At 41.2% G+C, this 25,206-nt stretch overlaps 1 protein-coding gene across 3 annotated transcripts in view; it reads left to right on the top strand.

The window, feature by feature from the left end:
• CRYL1 (crystallin lambda 1) overlaps positions 1–25,206 on the top strand; it is a 178,904-nt gene that overhangs the window by 43,637 nt on the left and 110,061 nt on the right. For all 3 annotated transcript variants that reach the window (XM_055317312.1, XM_055317313.1, XM_055317311.1), the window contains exon 2: positions 11,765–11,872. In XM_055317312.1, the coding sequence (XP_055173287.1) occupies positions 11,790–11,872 (83 nt within the window). In that variant the 5' untranslated portion in view covers positions 11,765–11,789. The remainder of the gene's footprint in view (positions 1–11,764; positions 11,873–25,206) is intronic.

Genomic DNA, 25,206 nt, shown 5'->3' with positions numbered 1-25,206 from the left:
GAGGGGCCCAGGTGGCGGTCACCCCGACCAGCGGTGCGGACGCGTGCTGGAGCGCCAGCCGCCCACCCTCCAGGACCCTGTGCGCCCTTGCGGCCCTCCCTGAGGTGGCCAGGCCTGCGGGAGCGCCCGGGGGCGGCGTGGCTTTTCAGGATGAAGCACACTGTCGAGTGCTGTTCTGTTTCACTTGGCGCTGACTTACCCGCCCAGCTGACAGCGCAGGCTGCGGTGGGAACGGTTTGTGCAATTAGTTCAGTGATGCCAGGCCTACCAGCAAACACAAATAGACGTGCCAGGAAGTCGGACAAAGATTCTGCAGAAGAGTTTTTTTTTTTTTTTTAAAGGTTTTATTCATTTATTAATGAGAGACACACACAGAGAGAGAGGCAGAGACACAGGCAGAGGGAGAAGCAGGCTTCCTGCCGGGAGCCCGATGCAGGACTCAATCCCGGGACCCCCGGATCATGCACTGAGCCCAAGGCAGACGCTCAACCACTGAGCCCCCCAGGGGCCCTACAGAACTGTATTCCTAGCTATTCCCACTTTATGGATGTGAAAACAGATGAAGCAGTTTGCTGCTGGTCACAGGCAGTACGTGGCCGAGATGGGACTATCCCAGCAAAGAGGGCCCGTTGAACACCCGTGCACAGGGCTGTCTGCAGGGCGTGAGGATGTGTGTGCTCTTGTCCCCAGGGGTGTCCTCTGGGTGGCAACAGGTGCTTGGCGGACACCTGCGGCAATCCTAATTCATTCGTGATCCCTGGAGAAAGGGACATTTCCTTTTTTTTTTTTTTTTTTTTTTTTTAAGATTTTATTTCATGAGAGACACGCAGAGAGAGGTGCAGAGACACAGGCAGAGGGAGAAGCAGGCTCCGTGCCGGGAGCCCGATGTGGGACTCGATCCCAGGGCTCCAGGATCGCGCCCCCTGGGCTGAAGGCGGCGCTAAACCGCTGAGCCACACAGGCTGCCCAGAAAGGGACGTTTCCAAAGAGGAACGCTGGAGCTCAGAGTTTGCTAGGCTGTGTCAGTTTAACAGCCTAAATGCCATCCAGATTTTTCTGGTTTGTGCCCCCACTCGGTCTTTTAAAACTTCTGCTATTTTTGTAAAAAAGTATTTATGCATACCTTTATTGACAGGCTGTGATAGCAATCTGTAGACATGTTAATCCTTGCTATTTATAGTTGGAAGCACCTTTTTGGGGGTGGCTTTGTGTCTGTTTATGCCACTGAGGTGTTGGCCTACCTGACCTGCCACCCAGCGACAATTCCAGTGTCAGCGTTTTCCGTTTAGAACCTATTGAAAGAAGGAATCAGGATGTTTTTTGTCAGCTTCCTCTGATCAGACAGTGGAATTACCTGAACCTTTGACCTTTGCAGGCATGTGGGTGTGTGTGGCTGCCTGGTGAAGGAATATAAAGATATTTTTTTTAAAGTGTACTTGGTATTGGGTACAGTGACTGTGCTCGATTTGTATTTTACTTGTCCAGGATCAAGGGCTGGAGTTTTGTGTCTCTCACACCATGTGTTGGGGTGTTACTCTGTTTTCACCTAATACATGTTAAGTTTGGAATTGACTATCCCTGTCTGGCTCTGGTTCTTTCATGAAGTACAGTCTTTCCAGAAGGAGCTAGGATTGATGAGTCTGTTTATTTGATTCCCCAGAGGAAGGTTCATAAGGAAGTAGATGAGGGTTGGCAAACTTTAATGACCACAGGAACTGGCACAGGATAGAGATCTCTTCCTGTCTATCCCATACCCTCAGCACCTCAGAGAACTCCCATCTCTGCTTTCCTTCCCTTCCTTCTGCTCCCTTTCCTCTCTGTTCCCCCTCTCACCTCACTCCCCTACTCACTTTTCCTTTCCCTTCCTCCCCGCTCTTCAGCCCTCTTCTCTCCCCCCCCCTTCTGGTCCCATGGGTGATTCCACGGAACATCCATTTACAAAATGAGGCTGGGAAGTGTAAATTAGCTTCCTAAAACCTGGTTTAGTTTCATTCTTGGATTTCAACAGACCAAAAAATGCCTATTTCAATTTCAGGGACATATTGGGCCATTGTTTTTCCATCTTTTCCTAATAATTATCAGGTTCCCTCTTGAAAGTACTTGCTAGAAATATAGTTCCTATTTAATTCTTTTCCACTGATTTTTTTTCCCATAAAGAACACTTTTTTTTTTTTTTTAAGATTTTATTCACTTACTTGAGAGAGAGGGGAAACATGAACAGGGACAGGGGCAGAGGCAGAGGGACAAGCAGACTCACTGCTGCTGAGTGGGGAGCCAGGCATGGGGCTCCATCCCATGACCCTGAGATCACAACCTGAGCAGAAGTCAGATGCTTAACTGAGCCATCCAGGCACCCCAGAAATGAGCCAATTTTATTACTTAAATTTTCTTCCCTGCTACTTTGCTGCTATGTAATAGAATAAATGTTCACCTTCAGTAGCTTTGCGAAGTACTAACTCAGATTTATGAATTTCGAAGTTTTAAAGCATATCATAATAGTCAGAATGGTAGGGACCCATTATATGGTCCTCAGGTATCTAGGAGTTCACAAAAAGTTAATAGGATGTCACAGGCTCTAAGGGCAGGAAACTAATTGAATTTGGGCCCAAAGTAAGGTAGTACTAGGAACAGAAAGCTGACAGAACTTTCATTCTGTGGCTGTGGAATCTGATGTTTGTTTGTACCTGTTTATATTAGTCTGTGTTATAGATTCCCCCTGCCTTTACTTGCTCACTTTTCCTCTCTCCCGTGCTGCTTTTTTTTTGCACATTGTTGCCAACCCCAGCATTATAATCTTTCACCTCCAGTGTCTATTACTGACTTAGAGTTTCCAATTTTAGGTCCAATTTTCAGGAGAGGAAATCTGATTGGCTTGGCTTGTCTGTGCAGGCCAGGCTACAGGTAGGGTAGTTCTGGTAAGCCCGCTGATTGGCTGCTTTGGATCATATGTCCATGTCATGTGCAGTCATGAGTGACTGAGTGTGTGTGAAGGAGAAGGGATGCCAGCGGGTTCCCAGTAGTCGGCATCGTGCTCTTGGTGCCTCCTCTAGAGAACTGTGGGCAATGCAGACTTTGAAACGATTATGCCAAAAAGAAATTAACTTTGTCTTTAATGCCTATTGTATGGAACATAAGTCATTTCTCCCCCAATTTTTTTCTCCCCAAATTTTTACAAAAATTCTCAAATACAGAAATGTAGGAATTATGGAAAAAAGAATACCCAGATACCCACTTTTTTAATTCAATAATTGTTAAAAATTTGCTCTGTTTGCTTTATGTGTATATAATTTATTTAACTAATGCTGAATGTTACAGGGTTAGTTTTTTACTTTTTTGCTAATATATATTGTACTATAAGTGAGTGTGTGTTGCCCATCTTAACTCAAGATCAGTTTTTTTAATCTCTGCCATTTGTATATATATATTATTTGCTATTATTAGACTAAGGCAGTAGAATATTAGTTTGAAAGTTTGTTCACATACTTTATGAGTCCCTCTCCTTGTGTTTGGTGTATTTATCACTTATTTCTGGATTTATAGGAATTTTTGTGTATTTATATGTTACAAACATTATTTCTTTTTGGACATTTGTCTCATGTTGATTTTTTGGTCATAAACAAAGTTACTTAAGATCAGTTAACTTATTTGGCAACCAGCATTCAAACATGAGGTCCATGGTGGCTTGGATTATTGTAAAAATGTCTTTGATAGAAAGGTGAGAACTACTGCTCTAGAGTAAATGCCACCCACCCCAACTGCATTTTTAGATGAAGGACTAGAGCTCTCTCCGATGCGTGACTGACTTCTGTATTATTATGGTGTAGTTGCATAGTTGGGTTGGAACTAAGTGTCCTGACACCAAAGAAATAACTAAGATAAATGATCAAATTATGATACCAGATAATTGTTTAAGTCATTGCTGCCTGTTAGAAACATAATGTGAGCCACCAGTGCAAGTCACATATGTAATTAAATTTTGTAGTAATTACATTTTTAAAAAGGTGAAATTAGGGGTGCCTGGATGCCTCAGTCAGTTAAGCGTCTGCCATCGGATCAGGTCATGATCTCAGGACCACCCAAGCAGTGGAAATAAATTCATTGAGTCCTGTGTGCTCGGGTTCACGGCTGCATGGGGGGTGCACCTCTTTCTCCCTCTGACCCTCCCTGCCCCCCCAACTCCTGCTCATGCTTTCTCTCTCTTCTCTCAAATAAATAAAATCTTTTTAAAAAATTGAATTAATTTCAATGTGTTATTTAGCTTATTTCTAAGTGTTATTATTTCAACAAGTAATTGATGTAAAATTTTACTAGTGAAAGAGTTTATATTCTTTCTGGGGGGGCAAATAGTCTTGAGAATCCAGCATGGTTTTTATACTTGCAGCACACCTCATCACACTAGTCACTTTTCCATTGCCTGGTAGCGCCATGTGGCTATTGCATGGCTGCTGTCCTGGACGATGCAGGTATAATAATGATGTGACCTTTGTGAATCAGGAAAGCCTATCCTCAGAAAGCTCCCTTCTCTCCCTTCTTATGCCTCCCCCTGCAATGCAGGCTCATTTGAGAGGCACTTTACACTTATTTTGAAAAGGCAAGTCGAGTTGTGGGAGGAGGTGAATATCCTCTGTTCCCCTTCGTGGGAAGTCTTCTCTGTAAAAGCAACTACAGTACTTTGGGCTTTTATAGAAAGGCCAACTGAGGCCTTTCACCCTTCAACCACGGATGGCCTGCGAGCCCTTCCTGGCCTGGCACTTTAGTTCCATTTTGTTGTGTGGTGGACACAGGATGTGGGGGGACTTGGCTGATAGTGGAGTCTGCTGCTGCGGCTGCTTCAGAGGCCCCGTGAGCTCTCACCCCAAGGGGATCTGCCTGACAGGCTCCGGTGTCTGACCATGTGGGCGAAAGCTTTCACATGGATAGGGGAGATGAGTCATTTTGGAGGGGGAGGTAGTTTCTTGCAGCTCTGGAGTGTGTGTGTGTGTGGGGGGGGGATGTTTGAGGAAGAGAAAGAAGTCTTTGCTCAGGACTGTCTCTTTCAAACTCTGGCTTGTGATCTCTAGGGTTTTTTTTCCCCTCATATAGTTCTGAACAGCTCTGTCAATAGAACTTTCTGCAAAGAGGGAAATGTTCAGTATATGCCCTTGCTGTCCAAGTTGGTGGCTACTGTCACATGTGGCTTTTGAATACTTACTATTGATAAATTGATTTTTTTAAATTTATTAACTTTAATTAATTTAAATAGCAGCATGTGGGTAGAGTCAACCATATTAGTGCAGGTCTAGCGCATTAAGAGTTTAATAAAAAATTTGTATATACATACTATGTAAATTTTACATTAATCGTTAAAGACTTTGATATTGCAGAAGAATATGGAGTGAAACATTTTGTATAATTCTGCTCCCTCTCCCAAAGTTGAGTAGAGGTGGTTTTAGTTGTTTCCACTCCATTTTCCCAACAAATGGCTTCACATAAGATACCTTGTAACAAGATAATAGCCCCTCTCAATAACCCCTTGTATATATTAAAGGCTTAGCTCAAGTGGGCATTGTGTGAGGGCTTTGAAGTTTGGAAAGCACTTCTGTGGCATTAACAGGATTTTCAGGTCAATAGGAGGCATGCCATGCTTTCCCTTCATTGCTTGGGCCCAAGCCCTACAGAAGGGGGGGATGTAACTGTTAACAACTCCAATGTAACTGTGTGGAGTACTTTTTGTACCCAGAACCTGAATTACAGATTAGCTAAATAAGGATGGGCTGGGGGGGCGGGGAATGGAGTGGGGATAATACTTATTAGAGCCCATCCGTTGACTATTATCCTAACCCCCCTCCTCAAAGCAGCATATGGTTACTACAATGAAATAACACGTCTGAGACAACCCTGTCCTACTGAATGTTCTATGTACTTGCAAGCTAATAGTTTAGCTTGTTACTATTTCCTGGATACTGGCAGAGAACATGAGACTCACGGGTGAGAGAGAACTTTCTTAGTCATAGGAAAACAGGCAGTATGAGGATCCCATTAACATTGTTCCCTTTGGTCTGAGTCCAATGTGGGAGTATGGAGGTTCCAGGTGGATACCTGCAGGTTCAGTGAGTATGTTCCAGGCAGGAATATTGAGCTTGGGGAAACCACTGCTTTTATAGTAAGAGGTAAGCAAGCTTGCTCTTTATCCTTGAGGGATATATTTCTGCAAAATAACTCCAACAAATGGTCTGGGTGTAGAACAGCCAGGGCCTTATGTTCCTGGCATACTCAGTAAGACTCGTGAGTGCTCATGGAAAAGTGCCTCCCACCACTCAATGTCGGCCCCTCTGGAATGGGGAATATGTTGCTGCGGATATCTGGATCACATTTTGAGAAACTTCCAATTTAGAGGAATCCTAGAGAATGTTGTTGATTTGTCTCTGAATTGCACGAAGAGTACCCAGGACACTTGGTGAATCAGATGCAACTTATTTTTGGTTATCTCAAGTGGCATTGGAAAATCTCAAGATTGAAAGAAAAATGGAGCATAATCCAACCACCTTCCCAATATCTGATGCCAAGTGATTACGTACCTCTGTGTAGATACCTCCAATTCCAGGGATTTTCCACCTGCTTGATTATTGGGGTTGCTTCTTCTTGAGTAACATCAAGCATCAGGACCACCCAAGCAGTGGATATAGGTTCAGGAACCTCAGACCAAAGTGCTGTGTTGTCTGCAGGGTTTCATGCTTTACAGCATGTAAACATATGGTTATTTCTCCCAGCCTAATAAATATCCCCACTTGACCTCATTTCTCCTTCCAGTAACTGTCACATGTTTCTTCAGACCTCAATAAAATTGTCTGTATTCTGTCTCTACTTCTTTTCTTCCCATCCATATTATTTATATTATGGAAAAGTTTCAAATCATATTAAAGTTCAGAGAATAGTACAATGAAAACTTTGTACCCCTTCTACCCCTAGTTTCAATAATTATTAACATTGGGCTGATCTAGTTTCATTTATGTTCCCTTCTATGGATTAATTTGAAACAAATCCCAGACATTTCTGTCATTTCACCTACAAATATGTCAGCATGAATACCTAAAAGACAAGGACTACAGTTGACCCTTGAACAATGTAGAGGTTAGAGGTGCTGAGCCCCCTCCCCCATGCAGCTGGAAATCCATGTATAACTTAATTACTAATAGCCTACTGTTGACTGGAAGCCTTGTTGATAACATCAGCAGTAAATTAACACATATTTTGTATAAGTATTAAATACTGTGTTCTTAAAGTAAGCTAGGGATAGTATGTTATTAAGAAAATCATAGGAAGAAAAAATATAGAGTACTGCAAAAAATACCATCATTGTGTATCAAAATTAACAAAATTCATTAATATTATCAAATAATATCTTTAAAGATCCCATCAGTATTCACCATTTCCCTGGTTCTCTAAAAACTTTTTTTACCCTTGGTTTGATTGATGCAGTTTCCAAGTGAGGATCACATATTATATTTAGTTGATATGTTTCTTAGCTTTTTCAGTCTATAGGTTTCCCCATTTCTTTTTAGAACTTTCTTGCAGTTTATTTGTGGAAGAACATGGGTCGTTTGTTCTGTGAAATTTCCTGAATTCTGGATTTTGTTGACTGTATCTGTGTCATGTCATTTAATGTGTTCCTTCCCTTGTGCCTTCATTTCCTAAGCTGGTAGTTCCATCTAGAGGCTCATCTTTCTTCTACACAGGCCAGCTTTCCTCCCATCAGTCTGTCAGAACTGCTCTTGTCATACACCGTCCCCCCAGTTCATCTCACTAACCCCAGGGGTCAATCCTCAGTTTTGACCCAGATGGTCACTGTCTTCTCACTGAAGCTTCCTTTCACTTCCCTGACCCCATGCCTGGTTTTCCTCCCCTCTCCCGTCCCTATCCTTCACTGGAGGAGGAGTGTTCCAAGGCTCAACCCATTGACTTCTTTATTACCATTCACTTCCTTGGTGATCTCATCTGGTTTCATGCTGTTACATGCCATGGCTATGCAGTAATACAGCATTCATAGCCTCAGCCCAGGTCTTGTCCCTGAGCCATGAGATCTCTGTCCTGTTGTTTCTTAGATGTACCGATGGGGCATCTTTTTCATACTTAAGCCCTCCCGTATGGAATGCCCGATCTTCTCTCCCTACATCTACTTGAGTTATATAGTCTTCCCTGCCAGAGGTAATGGCCTCCCTGTCCTGTCTGCTTCTATGCAAAATAAACTTGGTATCATCTTCAGTTCTTTTCCTCCTACCTACTATGGTGGCCCATAGCAGTTCTTACAGTTTGTGCCTTGAAAATACCACATATTTGGAACTCAGCTGGCTGTTTCCTGTCTCCACCTCTGCTTCTATCTTGCTCCAGCCTACCATCATACTTCATACTTCTAGCTAGTCTGTTTACTTCCATCTTTGCCTGTCTTCAGTATATTCTTAAATTTTTTTTTAATTTTTAGTTTTTTAAAGTTTACTTATTTTTAGAGAGAGAGAGAGAGAGAGAGAGAGAGAGAGAGAGAGCACACTTGTGCCATGTGAGGGCAGGGAAGGGTTAGAGAGGGAGGGAGATAATCTTAAGCAGACTCCACATTGAGTGGGGAACCTGAAGCTGGGCTTGATCTCACAACCCTGACCTGAGCTGAAATCAAGAGTAAGACACTTAACTGACCGAGCTACCCAGGCACCCTAGTATATTCTTTTTTTTTAAATATATGTGTGGATTTTTAAAAAAATTATTTATTTGAGAGAGAGAGAACATGAGCAGGGGTAGGGGGCAGGGGCAGATAGAGAGGGAGAGGCAGACTCTCTGCTGAGCAGGGAACCCCATGCAGAGCTTGATCTCAGGACCCCAGGATCATGACCTGAGCCAAAGGCAGATGCTGAATTGACTGAGCCACCCAGGCTCCCTGCCCCAGTATATTCTTATTAAAGCAACCAGAACCTTTAAGAACTGAAGTCAGAGAATGTCTTTCCTCTAAATCCTTCTGTTATTTGTTCATCTCACTTGGAGTCAAAGCCAAAAATCTCTGCAGCCTCTGAGGCATTTTAAAGAAAAGAAAAAAAAAAAAAAGAGAGAGAGAGAGAGAGAGAGAGAGAGAAGAAGAAAGAGAAAGAGAAACAACTATAAAAAAACTTATTATCTAGTGATAAATACTATATAACAGTCAATAGCCTCTTCCCATGGGGTTAATATGAAGGCCACAGTCATTCACTGAAGAAATATTTAGAGTGCCTACTGGGTGTTTGGCACGGTTCCAGGCACTGGCGATGTAGCAGTGACAAAACGAAAATTCTTGTCCTATGGAGCTTCCAGTGGATAGGCAGAGCAGAAACTACACAGGTAAATGAGAGCAAAGCAAAGGTAGCAGGTGCTTGGGGAAGGAGGAAGCAGGGAACAGGGACAGCGAGGAGAATAGGACTGGGAAGCAGAGAAATTCTGAAAGCACCCCAGGGAGTGTCTCACTAGTAGGGGACATTTCAGCAAAGGGCCGAAGGGGGTGAGGGGACAAGCCAGGAAGGTGTCTGGGAGAAGGGTGTTCCAAGCAGAGGGAACAGCAGATGCAAAAGCCGGAGGAGGGAGTGTGTTGCATGGTCCAAATCAACAAGGCTGGTGTGTCTGGAATGGAGAAGGAAGGGGGAGGATGGCAGGAGGAGGTCAGACAGGGCAGGATGGATGCCTCAGAGGCTGCAGAGATTTTGGCTTTGACTCCAAGTGAGATGAACAAATAACAGAAGGTTTTAGAGGAAAGACATTCTCTGACTTCAGTTCTTAAAGGTTCTGGTTGCTTTAATAAGAATATACTGGGGCAGGGAGCCTGGGTGGCTCAGTCAATTTAGCATCTGTCTTTGGCTCAGGTCATGATCCTGGGGCATTTTAAAGTGTGTGGTTTAGTAGTGTTAAGTATATTTTTATCTTTATTTATTCATGAGAGAGAGAGAGAGAGAGAGAGAGAGAGAGAGAGGCAGAGACACAGGCAGAGGGAGAAGCAGGCTCCATGCAGGGTGCCTGACGTGGGACTCTATCCTGGGTCTCCAGGATCAGGCCCTGGGATGAAGGCAGCACTAAACCGCTGAGCCACCCGGGCTGACTAAGTTTATTTTTATTGTGCACCTAATCTCCAGAACTTTTTTCTCTTGCAAAACTATAACTCTGTCCCCATTAAATAACAAGTCCCCGATCCTCCCTTCCTCCAGCCCCTGGTAACCACCGTTCTAGTCTCTGTGTCTATGGATTTGACTACTCTCAGTGCCTCATGCAAGTGGACTCATTGAGTATTTGTCTTTTGGTGATTGAGTTAATTTTATTTTGCATGCTTCAAGGTTGATCCATATTGTAGTATGTGTCCACAATTTCCTCCCTTTTAAGTCTGAATAATTTAGTGGTCATTTTTAAAAGTAAAAGATGCTGACTACAGATAGCTGTTCTTTGCGTCCACAGTTGGATTACTCAGTAGGCCAGGTGAGTTCTCACCAGCTCCACCACTCGTTCTGCCCTGTGGAGCATTATCAAACATATCTGTAGCCTGTGGGTCCCTTAAGGGGAGACTGTGGTATACCCTTTTGGATTGGTCCGCCTGGAATGTAATGAAACAGTGCGGAATTTAGAATGGAGATATTTAAGTGGTTGTTGTTGCCTATTAGCTATATGAACAACCTTCCTGTGTGTCACTTCCTCTGGAGAAATCCCTTGATTACCTGGGCCATAGATGCATCTTGAGAGGACACATTTTCCTTCCTCTCACCTCTAGCTGAACATTCACATAGCAGCCAAGCACCTTTGGAGAAAGAATTGTAATCACACTTCAAGATAACTACCCTCATTCCCCCAAGTGTGATGTTCAAATCCTCTTTGCCCTTCTATTCAACCAAATTTAAGAGCTTACTAAATATTAGAGCTTTACATTTGTGTGGCAGGAGGATTTTCATAGCATTTTCACAAACATTCATTTTTTCATAACAGATTTATTGAAATGTAATTGATCTAGCACACAATTCACTCTTTTAGTAGATTCACAGGGTTGTACAACTGTCACAGCAGTCAATTTTAGGATATTCTAATCATCCCCAAAGAAACCCTACATCAGTCAGCTGTCACTCCTGTTCCTTCCTCTCCAGCCCTGGGCAACCACAAATCCACTTTCTGTCTCTGTAGATTTGCCAGTTTCTAGAAGTGGAATCATGCAATATGTAGACCTTACTTACTGACTTCTTTTGCTGAGTATTTTTTTAAGGTTCTATGTAGTGTGTATTAGTACTTTATTCCTTTTAATGGCTGAATAACTTTTTATGGGTATACCACATTTTATTACCTGTTCATTAGCTATTGGACTTCTGGGTCATTTCCATTTAGCTGTCACGAATAACGCTCATATAAATAAATGTATATGTACAAGGTGGGGTTTTTTGGACATGTGTTTCATTTCTGTTGGGTACAAACCTAGGAGTAGAATTGCTGTTATAAACATTCTTTTTTTTTTAATAGGCTTTATTTTTTATATTTACAGAAAAATTGTGAGGATAGTACAGAAAGTTCCCATATACTCCCTCACCAGTTTCCCCTATTATTAATATATTAGTGTGGCACATTTATTACAATTAATAAGTAATATTAATATTAATATATTATTAATTTCCCGAGTTTTTACTTAATGTTCAGGATGCCATCCAGGATACCAAATTACACATTTACTTTTCATTCTGGGTTAGGAATGAAGAATTGTTCCATTAAGTTAACCAGAAGCCTTTCTTAATTTTCTTTTCTTCAGTGGACTCATTGGGCGAAGCTGGGCTATGTTGTTTGCCAGTGGAGGCTTCAAGGTGAAACTCTATGATATTGAGCAACAGCAGGTAACAAATGCCTTGGAAACCATCAGGTAAGTTGGCTGGCACCTTCCAGGAGGAATTGAAATGGCTCTGTTGCTCTCAGTGGGTCTTCTTTATCGTATTCTCAAGGCTGTAAATACCTGTGATCTTATTCTTCCATTTGATGTCTGTTATAGTGCCTTTGAGGTAGTAAAGGCCAGACCCACAGTGGTCAAGCCATGAATTAAGACTTACAAATTAAGAGAGGGCTCAGGTTGTGAGGAAAGGACCATTAGGATTGTAAAGACATATGTAAAGACATGTGATGCGAGCAGAGAAACTGAACGTACCTCTTGGGCTTCTAGCCTGAGGGAGTAGGCTTCTCCCTGTGTGTCCTGCAGGGCTGGAGGTCTGGGTTTCCTGTGTTGCCTCTGGGCAGGTGAGCCAGCTTGTAGCATGTAGTAGCCAGAGCTGCATGGGCATCACATTTTAGGAACAGGGGTCCTGAGATTTGTTTTGAACTATTGATTTAATGATGGCAGGACTCAAATGAACTGTGTTAACTGTAATAGTTATTGGTGTCAGAGTAGGTGAACTTACATATGCTAAGCATGAGGAGGGCCAAGTTTTGGAATAATCACAGGGGGTAAGCAGAAAAATAGGAGCTGAAAGAAAGAGGCCAAGAATGAGGGGGGGGGGGTCAAAGATAGAAGCACCAAAGTAGTGTAATGTGCTGGAAGGTAAAAGGGCCCTAATTCATGACACCTTCACCTGAGAGGATTGTTGCTGAATACGGTTTTGACCATCTCACACATGGTATTGTTCAGGTAGTTACTCTCCTTCTTCGGGGATATCCATGAATATATAACTTGAGTTCGCATTTTGGTTAACAAAAACACACTGACTTTTTTGTTTACTTTTTGAAAAGACTAATATGTATGGTGTGATGTCAGGCTATAGACACCAAGAAGTTATATACCTTAGTCCAGTTTTGTTGTACAACAGATTAAGAACCCAAAACCCAGAGAAGTCAAGTTACATCTTATGTTAGTAACATTCAGCCAATGCCAAGATAAAATGTTAATCTGAAAAGCAAACAAACAGGGGTGCCTGGGCTTGCTCAATTGGTGGAGCATGTGAATCTTGATCTCGGGATTGTAAATTCAAACTCCATGTTCGGTATAGGGATTACTTAAAAATAACATCTTTAAAAGTAAAAATCAAAAAACCAAACAAAAACAAAAAACCAGAACCACTCTAAAACTAAACACATATACTGCTAACGCTTTCTTCTGGACTCTTATAGAAGGAAGAGGAATTAGCATAAATACCTGCTATGTTCCAGGCATGTGTTATCTACTAGGGATACATAGATGAGTAAGAGAGATACAGTCCTATCCACCATGGAGTTTATAGTCTAGTAATCTTACCATATAAATTCTCACAGTAAGCTCCATGAGGTGGGTATTATTGTCATTATTTTATGAGAAAATAGGTCTATGAATGGTCAGTAACCTGCTCAAAGACACAGTAAGAGAAGATTCAAGCTCTGGTTCATCTGACCTGTTAAGCGTGGATCTGAGTATTTTTGGCAGCCATCTATATTATTTGTTTTATAGAGATTCTGCAAACATTACTTTTAATGTAATGTTTAATATATACAATATATACAAAAGAATAGATCATTTATGCTAGTTTATGAAGATATAATGAAATGAGCTTTCATGAGCTCATGAAGCTCATGTCCATCTTGAGATCAAGAATATTGTTAAAACCCCCTGTACACCTTTTGAAACCAATTTCCTGTCTTCCTACCAGAACTAACTGATATTCTTTATGTTGTATCTACCTTTGCTGTACCTTAAAGAAGTTTTACTATTCATATGTATCTAAATAATATATGATTTAGTTTTGCTTGTTTTTGTGCTTTATAAATTTTTTTTTGAGATTCATCTGTGTTATTTCTTGTAACTATTGTACATCTGTGTTTATTTCTATATAATTTTCTTGTGTGTGACTTTGCTATTATTTACATATATGTTATCCTTCTGATGAACAAGAAGCTGTTTCCAGTTGGGGGCTATTGTAAACAGTGTTGCCATTTGTGTCATTCCATATGTCTCCTGATGTGTTAAGTACAAGAATATCTACAAGATACACATCCAAGACTGAGACTCCTGGATCTGTTTTTCCTTCTGGGGTTCTGATTATATGTCTATTGAACCAACTCATTCTAGCTTTCATATCTTTTAACCTCTGTTATATTTTCTGTCTCCCTGTCCTGTTGGAATATATTTTGGATGCATTCTTTAGGTTTTTCTTCCAGTTCATGAATTCTAGTTTTACCTATGTCTAATCTGTTATTTAAGCCATCCACTGGATTTATTTCAATAATTAAATCTTCACTTTAATAATTATGCTTCTTTTCCAAATATACTTATTCATTTTGAGTAGTTTCTCATTGTTTGCTCATTCTTTATGGTTGGCAGTATTTGTGGTTGGTGGATTTGGAGCATAGAGATGTCAGGTCAGTGACCTGCCTGGTGTTGGAGGAGAGCACAAACTCTGATCAAGTCAGGTGCGAAGCCAGCTGCACCCGCACTCTAGACCAGGGGCTGGCTTACTCTCTGTAAAGGCCAAATGGGAAATATTTTAGGCTTTTCAGGTCAGAAAGTCTTTACAGCAGCCTCTCCTTGTAGAGTGAAGCAGCCACAGACAATATGTGAACAAATGGACCTGCCTGTTTTTCAATGAAACTTCATAAATTGACATTGAACTTTGGAGTTTGTATAATTTTCACATGTCACAAAGTATTATTATTCTTTTGTGTTTTTTTTTTTAACCGTTTAAAAATGTAAAAGCCATTTTCATCTTACAGGTCATATGAAAACAGGTGGTGGAGAGCAGCTTTGACCAATGAGTACAGTTTGCTGATTTCTACTATCCAGACATCCTACTTCTGTTGATATTTCATCTTTTATTTTGTTAAGCCAATTCTACTGAGTCAGAACCAAGAGAAAACTCTAAGATTCCTAATTGAAAAGTTCTTTGTTCTATTTCTTTGGATATTTATATTTTAGGCCTCACTTTTTAGATATATCTTTTTAGTGTGTCACTCCCTTTCAGGCATCAGGGAATTATGTGTGGAAAGTTTGAGTAGGGTTTTTAATTTTTTAAATTAAAAAAATTAAAAAATATATTTGTTTGTTGGGGCATCTGGGTGGCTCAGTTGGTTCAGAGTCCAAGCCTTGGTTTCAACTTAGGTCATGATCTCAGGGTCATGAGATTGAGACCTGCTTCAGGCTCTGCACCCCGTGGGGAGTCTGCTTGGGATTCTCTCTCCCTCTGCCCCTGCTCCCTGCTTATGTGCTCTCTCTCTCTCTCTCAAATAAATAAATAAATAAATAAACAAATAAATAAATAAATAAATGTATTTAAAAAATGTATTTGTCTGTTTATTGTTAAGGCCAGGTAAAAGACTTTCCTGTTATCCTACTGCTTTCCTTAGTTAAGAGCTAATATTTCATAATACAATTGGTACCCAATTAGATTTAACTTTTAGATGTCTGTAAGAGTTTTAAACCAAAACCCCCAATTTATTGCTATTAGCAGCTTTATTAAAGAAAAACAAATCTACTGAATTCTTATGTATCTAAGATTTAAGAAGTACACACAGATCTTTTCTTCAATAGCAGTAGCTTTTTTTTTTCTTTTTGTATTCATCTACACATATGCTGAGTTAACTTAAATATGTAGAACTGGTTATACTTCTTTGGTAGGAAGTAGAGATCTTAAGGTATCCTGTGACTGACTATATTTCTCTTCTCAAATTATTGCTAGCAAATAGCAGCAGGAAAATAAAGTTGAGTCGTATTGTGTTGCCCTCCCAGGGAGGACTACATTTTTGGGTTGTCATTTAAGTAAAGCCACCTGCTTCCCTTTCTTAAGTCACAGGATTTTCAGATATTCCATTCCTGTACACAGAGACCACGTTAAGAGGATTGAGTCCAAACCTTATTTTTGTAAATATGTTGGTCAGTAAGAAGAGTTCTGAGTTTTAAATTGTTTTCAGTCAGGAAAGAATTATTGCTACTGCTTTCTGTAAGTAAACTGTGTCACCTTGCAGATCAACAGTAACTATTAGCTCAGGTCAACAATATTGGGTGATTGGCTGTAGTCCTTAGATGTTTAGAAACAAAAACTAAACAGTCCCTGATCATGTGTTAGGCATGAGGTATACGGAGAACCAACTTTATCCTTTTTGTCAAGAAGTATAAACAATGTCTCTTCTCTCTTTTTTTTAAATATTTTATTTATTCACGAGAGACACAGAGAGAGAGGCAGAGACATAGGCAGAGAGAGAAGCAGGCTCCCTGGGGGGGAGCCCGATGTGGCACTCGATCTCAGGACCCTGGGTTCACCACCTGAGCCAAAGGCAGATGCTCAACCACTGAGCCACCCAGGTGCTCCAACAATGTATCTTCTTGATTGGGTTGAACTGACTGATGGGTCAAAATAGTTTGTGCCCACCAAGCAACCTTTTAGGACACTGGTTTGTGGTATTCTTTCATCACAACAGGTTTGAGCCCAGTAAGGAGACTATATTATAGTCTGACTACTTCTCCTGTTGAAATGGTGTGTGATCTCTGTACTAGCCATTATGGCCACAGAAAGAGGCAGCATGCACATCTCGTCTCCAGAAATAGGCACTAGCTCAATAATTGTTTTAACTGAGTCATGGGAGCCTTTTCTAGAGTTTCAAAAAGTAATTTTTTTTGCCATATTTTTCATAGACTTTTCCCCTGCCATCTGTTCCACCCTTGCAGTTTGGCTCACTTCCCAAATTCAAATCCTTCGGAACATTTATGTTGAAAAATACTTCTGCATGAAAATTCTACTTATGTTAGACCTATTAAACACTAATCTTAAGTGAGTAGAAATGGTACAACTTGTTTCTGAAATTGTAAAAATGAACTTAAGCTGGGTGAAGTTGATTTTTAAAAATATTACATTAAAAGATTAGAGAAATTATCACAACTGATACCATGCCAAGAGATCATAGGGAATTAAAAAAAAAGGTGTCATCTAAAAGTAATCCTTTTTTAACAGAGCAGTAAAATGAGAAACTTAATACTTAACATATTTAAATCTCAAATAGAAGGATAGCTTGACCTTGGAAAACCTTATTAGCAGGTGCTTTACAATTTGGTTTTTGTTTCCCATTGTATGTCCGATGCTTGGCATGTGTTAGGTCTCAAGAATTTGAGACTATAAATGCATTTAAAGAAGAAAAAAATCAAGTAAAAGTTATAATACAGACTCATAGATCAGGACATGACTTCATGGGTTTTGGATCCAGTGTAATTTCCACGTAGTGACAGGGCCATTCTAGCCATCACTAGACCAGGGCCACCTGCTGTGGGCCATGTTGATATTTCAGTGACTGCCTCCATTCTAAGGCAGAGAACAAACCACCTTGTTTCAAAGGAGTCCCAATCCAAAATCATGATATTTTGGTAAACTTACTCTTTTCAATTTCTCTATTGCCATATTTTTACCACCTGTAGATGATCATTCTTGTATGCAAATCGTCCCAAGCCAAAGCAGCTTTCTAAATAGGTTAGGATTTAATAAACCTCCAGAAGTGATCCCTGGAACCAGGTAGCTGCCCTGTACTCCTGTCTCCTGAGTGACTGAACTCCTTGTCCCTGGACTCAGGCATTTCCAGGCCCTGGGCTTCTGGAGGGTGTTTTTAAGTTCCTACCCAGACCTCTGCACTTGCTTAAGTATCTTGTATTCAATTTACAATTTTAGTATATGTGCTGCCAAAGTGCACACTTGAATTCAATTTCAATCTGGATTCCTTTAATCTTCAATCTGGTTTGAAAGGGGGCATTTATTAGTTTTCTCATATATCTTTGGCTAGATGAGCTGAGTGTAATAGGTCACAAAATGGCTACAAATTGCATCCATCCTGTCTGCACATCTCTTTGCAGTATGACTTTGCTTCTCTCACTGCCTGACTCTGGGCTTGGCCACGGACTTGCATTGGTCAGTGGGGCCGATAGCAAATGTGATGCAGGCAGAGGCATGGAAAGCACCTGTGCATTGAGAGTGTACTCTTGCTTGCTGTTGCGAACCCTTCCTGCCATCCTTCATCCTGTCAACCAGTTCAGTCTGACCACCCAGAGATATGTGGCCCAGCTGTCAGCCAGCAATAGCCAATACCACCAGTACCAACTGCTAGATAGATAAGTGAAGCCATAGTCCACCTTTAGTTAACAGGCCATATGACTGCAGCCTCATGTGTGAGCCCAGCTGAGTGCAGCCTAATTAACTAATTCCCAGGATTATGACAGTAGATTGGTATTGGTACTAATTGGTACTAATATGCCGAACTTTGGTTGGGTTCCTGTGGTTAGGTAGCTATCCTTTGCTGATTATAGGTTCTGAGGGTTTCTGGTTTTGTTTTGTTTTGTTTTTAATTTCTTTTTAAAGATCTTATTTATTTGAGAGGGGGCGGTAGAGAACATAGGTGGGGGGGGGCAGTTGAAGGGGTAGAGTGAAGGGGAGATGTAAACTCCCTGCTGAGCAGGGAGTTCTACATGGGGTTTGATCCAGGACCCCAGGATCATGACCTGAGCTGAAGGCACTTAACCAACTGAACCGCCCAGATGCCTCCCATTTTGTCTTTCTACAGCTGTCCTCTAGTAGGAGAATTCCTTTTCTGTAGGAAGTGTTGCAGAGCTAAAGGTTCCAATCCCTGTCTTAAGGGAACATACCATACATGAACTTTTACTGGGATACAGCATGCCCATTGTTTACCTATGCCTGTTTTCACTACAAGTAGTTGCAACAGAGACCAAATGACTGTATTACAAAGCCTAAAATATTCACTATCTCCCTACCCCCACCCAGGGAAATAGAGCAGCAGTGTCTGAGTAATAATTAACATGCCATGACATTTCAGGAGAAGTTGAGCAGACCTAGCAAAATTGGTAGCAAATGCTTTATTATAAGGTGAAATTCAAACATAGATTGTGTAGATAAAACTCCAAGGCTGGGGAAAATGTAGTTAGGTAGAAAATTTTTTTTTATCTATATATTGGCACTACATGGTTAGAAAATAGTAGAAAATTTGCTATAGTTACCAAAAATGTAAGTACTCTAGGTATAAATATAAGAAGAATGTATAACACATTCATGATAACATTTTATTTATTTTTTATTTATGATAGTCACAGAGAGGGAGAGAGAGGGGCAGAGACACAGGCAGAGGGAGAAGCAGGCTCCATGCACTGGGAGCCCGATGTGGGATTCGATCCCGGGTCTCCAGGATCGCGCCCTGGGCCAAAGGCAGGCGCCAAACCGCTGCGCCACCCAGGGATCCCTCATGATAACATTTTAAAAATTTTATTCAATGACAGGAAATAAAACTTAAATAAATGGAAAGACATATACCCTATTCATGAGCAGGAACTTGTCTTTGGTGGTTTAATTGAAGCTCCCCTAGAAGTGGGGTACAGGGAGTGGATTCATTAAACCTAACTACACAGAAAAGTTCAGAAGGGATCTGAGGTCCTAATGCCAAGAGTTCACACCAATGGACTGTGGGTTCAGCCAGGTCATTCAACTTGACTTATCTATGTGTTCACAGATCATGCTGTCACTTGGCTGTCATTAGGGCAGTTCAAATGATTGCTTCATTCCAATTATTTATTTTTCTTCCCAAACAGAAATAGTGTGGCTTTATCTAATAAATAAAAGTTATATATGCTAATTGTGTACATTCAGAAAATTGGGAGAAATTGGAATACCTGGACTGTCTTTGAGTGGTGGAAATAAGAGTGACTCTGTTGGACATTTTGAGGATATATGTTTATATCATGATCCCACATGCTTCTGTGCATGGGAACATGTACATATTAACAGTGAAAGTAGGGCTATGAAGGCTTATATGGTATTAGGGTGTGGACTCAAGAATGGTATGAATTCTGCTTTGTCTGGCCGTTGTCTCTCCTTGAGGTTTCCAACAGTGACAAACAAATGAAAGTACAGATATTAACTGGGCCAAGGCTTGATACGCATGTGTAAACTTTGGTGAAATCAACAGACTCGACACTTTCACAGGCCCTCTGCTCCCCAGAGTATCTCCCCACCCCCTAAGACCCAAGGTCACCATCAGCCTAAGGGAAGAGCATTTCCGAGTGCCCTGGTGAGGAGGGGAGATGCAGGGGCAGTGATGGCGGGGACCAGTGGGGCAGTCAGATTCCCACTCTCCTGTGGGGCAAATGAGAAAGTTCTCTTTCTTTCCATAGTACTTATATACTCTACTGAGAGATTTTCAGATTCAGGTGACTTGAAAAACACTGCTGTCAAGCAAAAAGTCTGGGGCCACTCTAATAGAAACTTTTGTATTCTATCTTTTATCCCCACTTCAAAAACATTAGGAATGATTTTTAGGATCCACCCAGTATCCCACTAGGGGAGATGGACTGCATTGTCAGACATCTATTCACCCACTTTCCTACTGTAGTAACTAAATTCAGGATTTTTGTGGAGCTTCAACTTAATCTGCCCATCTGTAGTTAGAGGGGTCCCTGGTGGCACTCGGGAAGTCCCGCATGGGCCTCTGTGCCAAGGCAGCGGGGCCAGGTTAAGGGACTGGAAACAGCAGGACCATCTCTAGGTATTTGTGTCTGCATGTCTCCTTTCTTTGACGCTTCAGTATGTCCAGAAGAGAATCTGCCAGTGTCCATCTAGCATTGTTATTGCTCATCAATGGAAAGTTCCTGGAGGGGTGTGTGTGTGTGTAGGGGGGGTGGTTCTTTTTCTTTTTTTTTTTTTTTTTAAGATTTTTTATTTACTTATTTGAGAGAGAGATATATATATATCACATAAGCAGGGGGCAGGGGCAGAGGGAGAGGGAGAAGCAGGCTCCCTGCGGAGCAGGGAGCCTGACACGGGGCCCCATCCAGGACCCTGGGATCATGACCTGAGCCAAAGGCAGATGCTCAACCAAGTGAGCCACTCAGGGGCCCCAAGGAGGGGTGTTTCTAAAGTATATATAATTTATCTTAACTCCTTGTTTTCCATAGCAGAGTGTCTCCACTTCTAATGTGTCTTGTATGTTCTAGGAGTGAGGAGGGGAGGAGATTCATTAGCTCTCAGGGCATTCCGACTTTCAATACTGGGCTCCTGCTTCTAACTTGTGCCATCTGGCACATCTGGTGTCTGCAGATTCTGGCCTTTGCTGGGTCTCTTGGGATACTTGCTTCTCACTGGCATTCCTTTCCCCACACTTAAATCTCAGCTTTCTTTACACTATCAAGTCATTTACTGTACCACTTTTCCATTATTTTCCACCTCCCCCCAAATTAGATCTTATGTCCATTATATCTTCTCCCGATGTCTTTGATCTTGTAGGCCTATATATATGTACACACACACACACACACACACACACACACATTAAAAGATTCCTTTAGTTTGATTCCATTGAGGTTTTTGGAGGGGCAGAGATAAATGTATGTGTTTTATCCAACGTATGTAAGCCCGAGGACTAGGTTATCACATTCATCAACTGGAATGACACTAGCTAAAATGGTTTTCTACTCATTCTACAAAATCTACAAGTGGTTTAGTCCCTTAATTTATTTCTGAATTCTAGTTCATATGGAGTTTTGTTCTTTGTTGTTTACCTTCCAGAAGAGTCAAGTTCAAACAAAACATAAGTAACCACTCCTTTAAAAAGAAAATATATTGTTTTTATCTCTAATTATGGTAAAAGAAAGTAACATAACATTTACCTTTTTTTAAAAAAAAGATTTTATTATATTTATTTGAGAGAGAGAGGCAGTGAGAGACAGCACAAGTAGGGGGAGGGGCAGGCAGAGGAGCAGACTCCCCACCGAGCAGGGAGCCCAACCCTGGCTCTATCCCAGGACCCCAGGATCATGACCTGAGCTGAAGAAAGACGCTTCACCAACTGAGCCACCCAGGCACTCCCAAATTTCTTTTTTAAAAACCATTTTAATTGTACAGTTCAGGAGTGTTAAGTACATTCACATTGTTGTGCAACAGATCTCCAGAACTTTTCATCTCCCAGAGAGAAACGCTATACCCATTAAACAACACCTCCCCATTTCCCCTCCTCCCAGGCTCTGGCAACCACTATTATACTTTCTTTTCCTGTGAATTTGGATACTTTAGATACCTCGCATAAGTGGACTCCTGTAATATTGGTGTTCTTATGACTGGTTTATTTCACTTAGCATTATGTCCTTAGGATTCATCCATACTATAGCATCTGAAAGGATTTCTTTCTTTTTAAAGGCTGAATAATATTCCATTGTATGGATAGATTACATTTTTTTTATCCCTTCATCCATTGCTGAACATTTGAGTTGCTTCTACCTGTTAGCTATTGTGAATAATGCTGCTATGAGCATTGATGTACAAATATATCTTTAAGTCCCTACGTTGATTTCTTCTGAATATATATCCAGAAGTGGGATTGCTGGGTCATATGGTAATTCCATTTTTAATTTTTTGATCAACCACTACACTGTTTTCCATAGCAGCTGCATGTCACAGTCCCAATGATAGTATACAAGGGTTCCGATTTCTCCATCGTCTTTATCTTTTTAAATTGCTCCTTTTAATAAAACTTCAAAAACAGAGATATGGAAAAAATTAAAACTACCCATATTTTGCCCTACCGTGAAATTGTTAACATTTCCCTTTCTCCAATTTTATTTATTTTTTAAAAAAATTTTTTGAAATTTATTTATGACAGTCACACACAGAGAGAGAGAGAATGGCAGAGACACAGGCAGAGGGAGAAGCAGGCTCCATGCACCGGGAGCCCGACGTGGGATTCGATCCAAGGCCTCCAGGATCGCGTTCTGGGCCAAAGGCAGGCGCTAAACCGCCGCACCACCCAGGGATCCCCTTTCTCCAATTTTAAATGAAAGTTCATGGAAGTTGACATGGAAATATTTTGACTTCTAGTGCTAGGCTGTCCTCTAGAGGTAGAACTGGTATGCTGCAGCCACTTACTAATGAGCTTTGAATGAAGTGCGTTCGTTAACTATTAAATAAGTGTAAGCTGCAACATTCTGGCCTGTCTGAGGCTGCTGACAACCCCACTCAGAGCCCTTCCTTTTTCAGATGTTTATTGTTAAGTTTTCCAAAATACACTATGAAAAATATTGGAACTAGTCTACCTGGGACAAAACATTGCCAAATGTCTAGTTTTGATGTATGGGCATAGTACTGAGCTTGAAGAGAACATGAGGGATTGTCTGAGTATGTCTGAAAGCTCCTCCAACCGTTTCATCTGGTTTTCTTTTGGGATCCCTGCACAACAGGGTTCTGGAGTTTGCAACCATGGAGTGGTCAGTGGGTTCATGTGTGGCCAGGTCTCTCCCCTCATGCCTGTGTCTTTTCCAGGGGCAGAAAGGGCTTTGAGGCCAAATTGCTTATATAGATTTTTTACCCTGAGTCTAATCTGCATGAGGCCATTAGTGTGGTTATTCTGGCTACTATCTTCTGTCTCCTTTTCCTTCCTCTCTCCAGAGGGACAGTCCCTGGGACGTCTATAAAACAGTAGCTCATCAAAGAAACAAGAGCCTCTTTATTTGATCTAATCTGACTCACTGGAAGAAAGGCTGAAAGTTTGCTTTGGCTTACTGAAGCTTAAAGCAGGTGCTTTTAAAGCACATTAGCTACTCAAACATATTTCTCTAAAGGATGAAATGGGTAATCATTATGTTTTCAGGCTTTGGCATTTAAAAACCGTGTCTCAGTAGAAAATAGTTGTGTGAGGTTGGTGGCTAAAAGAACTTTAATGTTTTGCTTATTTAAAAACTGACAAGAAGCACATATGTTAAGATTGATTGTTATTAGTTCTCAGTAGAAACATGGGGATGTTTATTATACTTTCTACTTTTTTTTTAACTTTTAAAAATAAGTTAATGAAAACAAAGCCTTTCCAGAAAAGGAACAAGGCACCATATCTCTGTAACAGTAAGTATATTTTATTGAACAGGAATGATTTTTTTGTTTGGTAGCTATAAGCAGTTCTTCAGAGATATGAACATTTTTATTCTGGTTATATTTATGGGCAGCATAGTTGACATTTACCAGTGTTATTGGTCCCTAGGCTTAGCCATTGCTGCAGGTCTAATTTATGTAAATCATATAGTTTAAAAATAGGCAGTTTAGATACGTTATAATTTCCTTCAGCCAATAATTCCATCTAATTCTGAACAAAGTAGATGCTAGGCCCTTTTGGGTTGGAGTACCCAGATTACATCTGTCAGTGGGGATTTATTGTGAGGCTGTGATCAGGGAAGCAAGGGGTACTGGGAGCTACCCCTGCAGCTATATCCTGTTGCAGAAATGGGACATTGTTCAGGTGACACCCGAGCTTCTGATAGTCAGACAACAGCTCTGGTAGCTTGCATTCATTTATTTATTTATTTATTTATTTATTTATTTATTTATTTATTTATTTATTTATTTATTTATTTTTCTGGTAGCTTTTAGAAGAGTTCTGGGGAGGACTCTTTCATAGCAGGTCCTTGGCTGAGATCCTGCCTTTCTAAAGCCCACCACTGCAATGACTCTACCACTGGGGTATGTCTATGGTTCCACCTACCCTTGACCACCCCACTTTGAGGATCTTCATTTCAAACTGCCTATGAGGGATGAGCTGATTGATGAGCCATGTACCATGTGGCACAGGCTCCTAGTCAGCTGAACTCTGGAGAGCCAGGCTGTAGGGCAGCCTGGCACACCTGTTGGTAATGACCTACTGGAAGGAGTTGGTGGTTTTGCTAGGTACCCCAGGGCTCTCCAGATGGAAAGCAGAAGCCCTGTAGTCTAAGTTCAGACTCAGCAGGCTAGGACTTTGGCATTAGCAGTATTCATGAGAGAGGGAGTAGATGCAAACTCTTCTCTATTTTCTCCAGTAAGTTGACTGCCTTGAATATACAGATTTTTAGCAAATAAACTGTGTCAATTAGTCCTATAAATAAGTCCCACCAGAAGGATTTTTTTTAATTTTTTATTTATTTATGATAGTCACAGAGAGAGAGAGAGAGAGAGAGGCAGAGACACAGGCAGAGGGAGAAGCAAGCTCCATGCACCGGGAGCCTGACGTGGGATTCGATCCCGGGTCTCCAGGATCGCGCCCTGGGCCAAAGGCAGGCGCCAAACCGCTGCGCCACCCAGGGATCCCAGGATTTTTTTTTTTAATGAGAGAGCTATCATGTTTTAGTAGGAAGAGTAAGCAGTTCCTAATACAAGGTGTTTAAGGGAAGGAGTCCGAAGACTGGTTTCCATCCCACACACAGCTAACACTTTATGTCTTTGAGTGAGTCTGTAACCAATTTGGGCC

The sequence above is a fragment of the Nyctereutes procyonoides genome, unplaced genomic scaffold (genome assembly GCF_905146905.1).
Source record: "Nyctereutes procyonoides isolate TBG_1078 unplaced genomic scaffold, NYPRO_anot_genome, whole genome shotgun sequence".
Lineage (NCBI taxonomy): Eukaryota > Metazoa > Chordata > Mammalia > Carnivora > Canidae > Nyctereutes > Nyctereutes procyonoides.
This window is presented reverse-complemented; position numbering and strand designations above follow the sequence as displayed.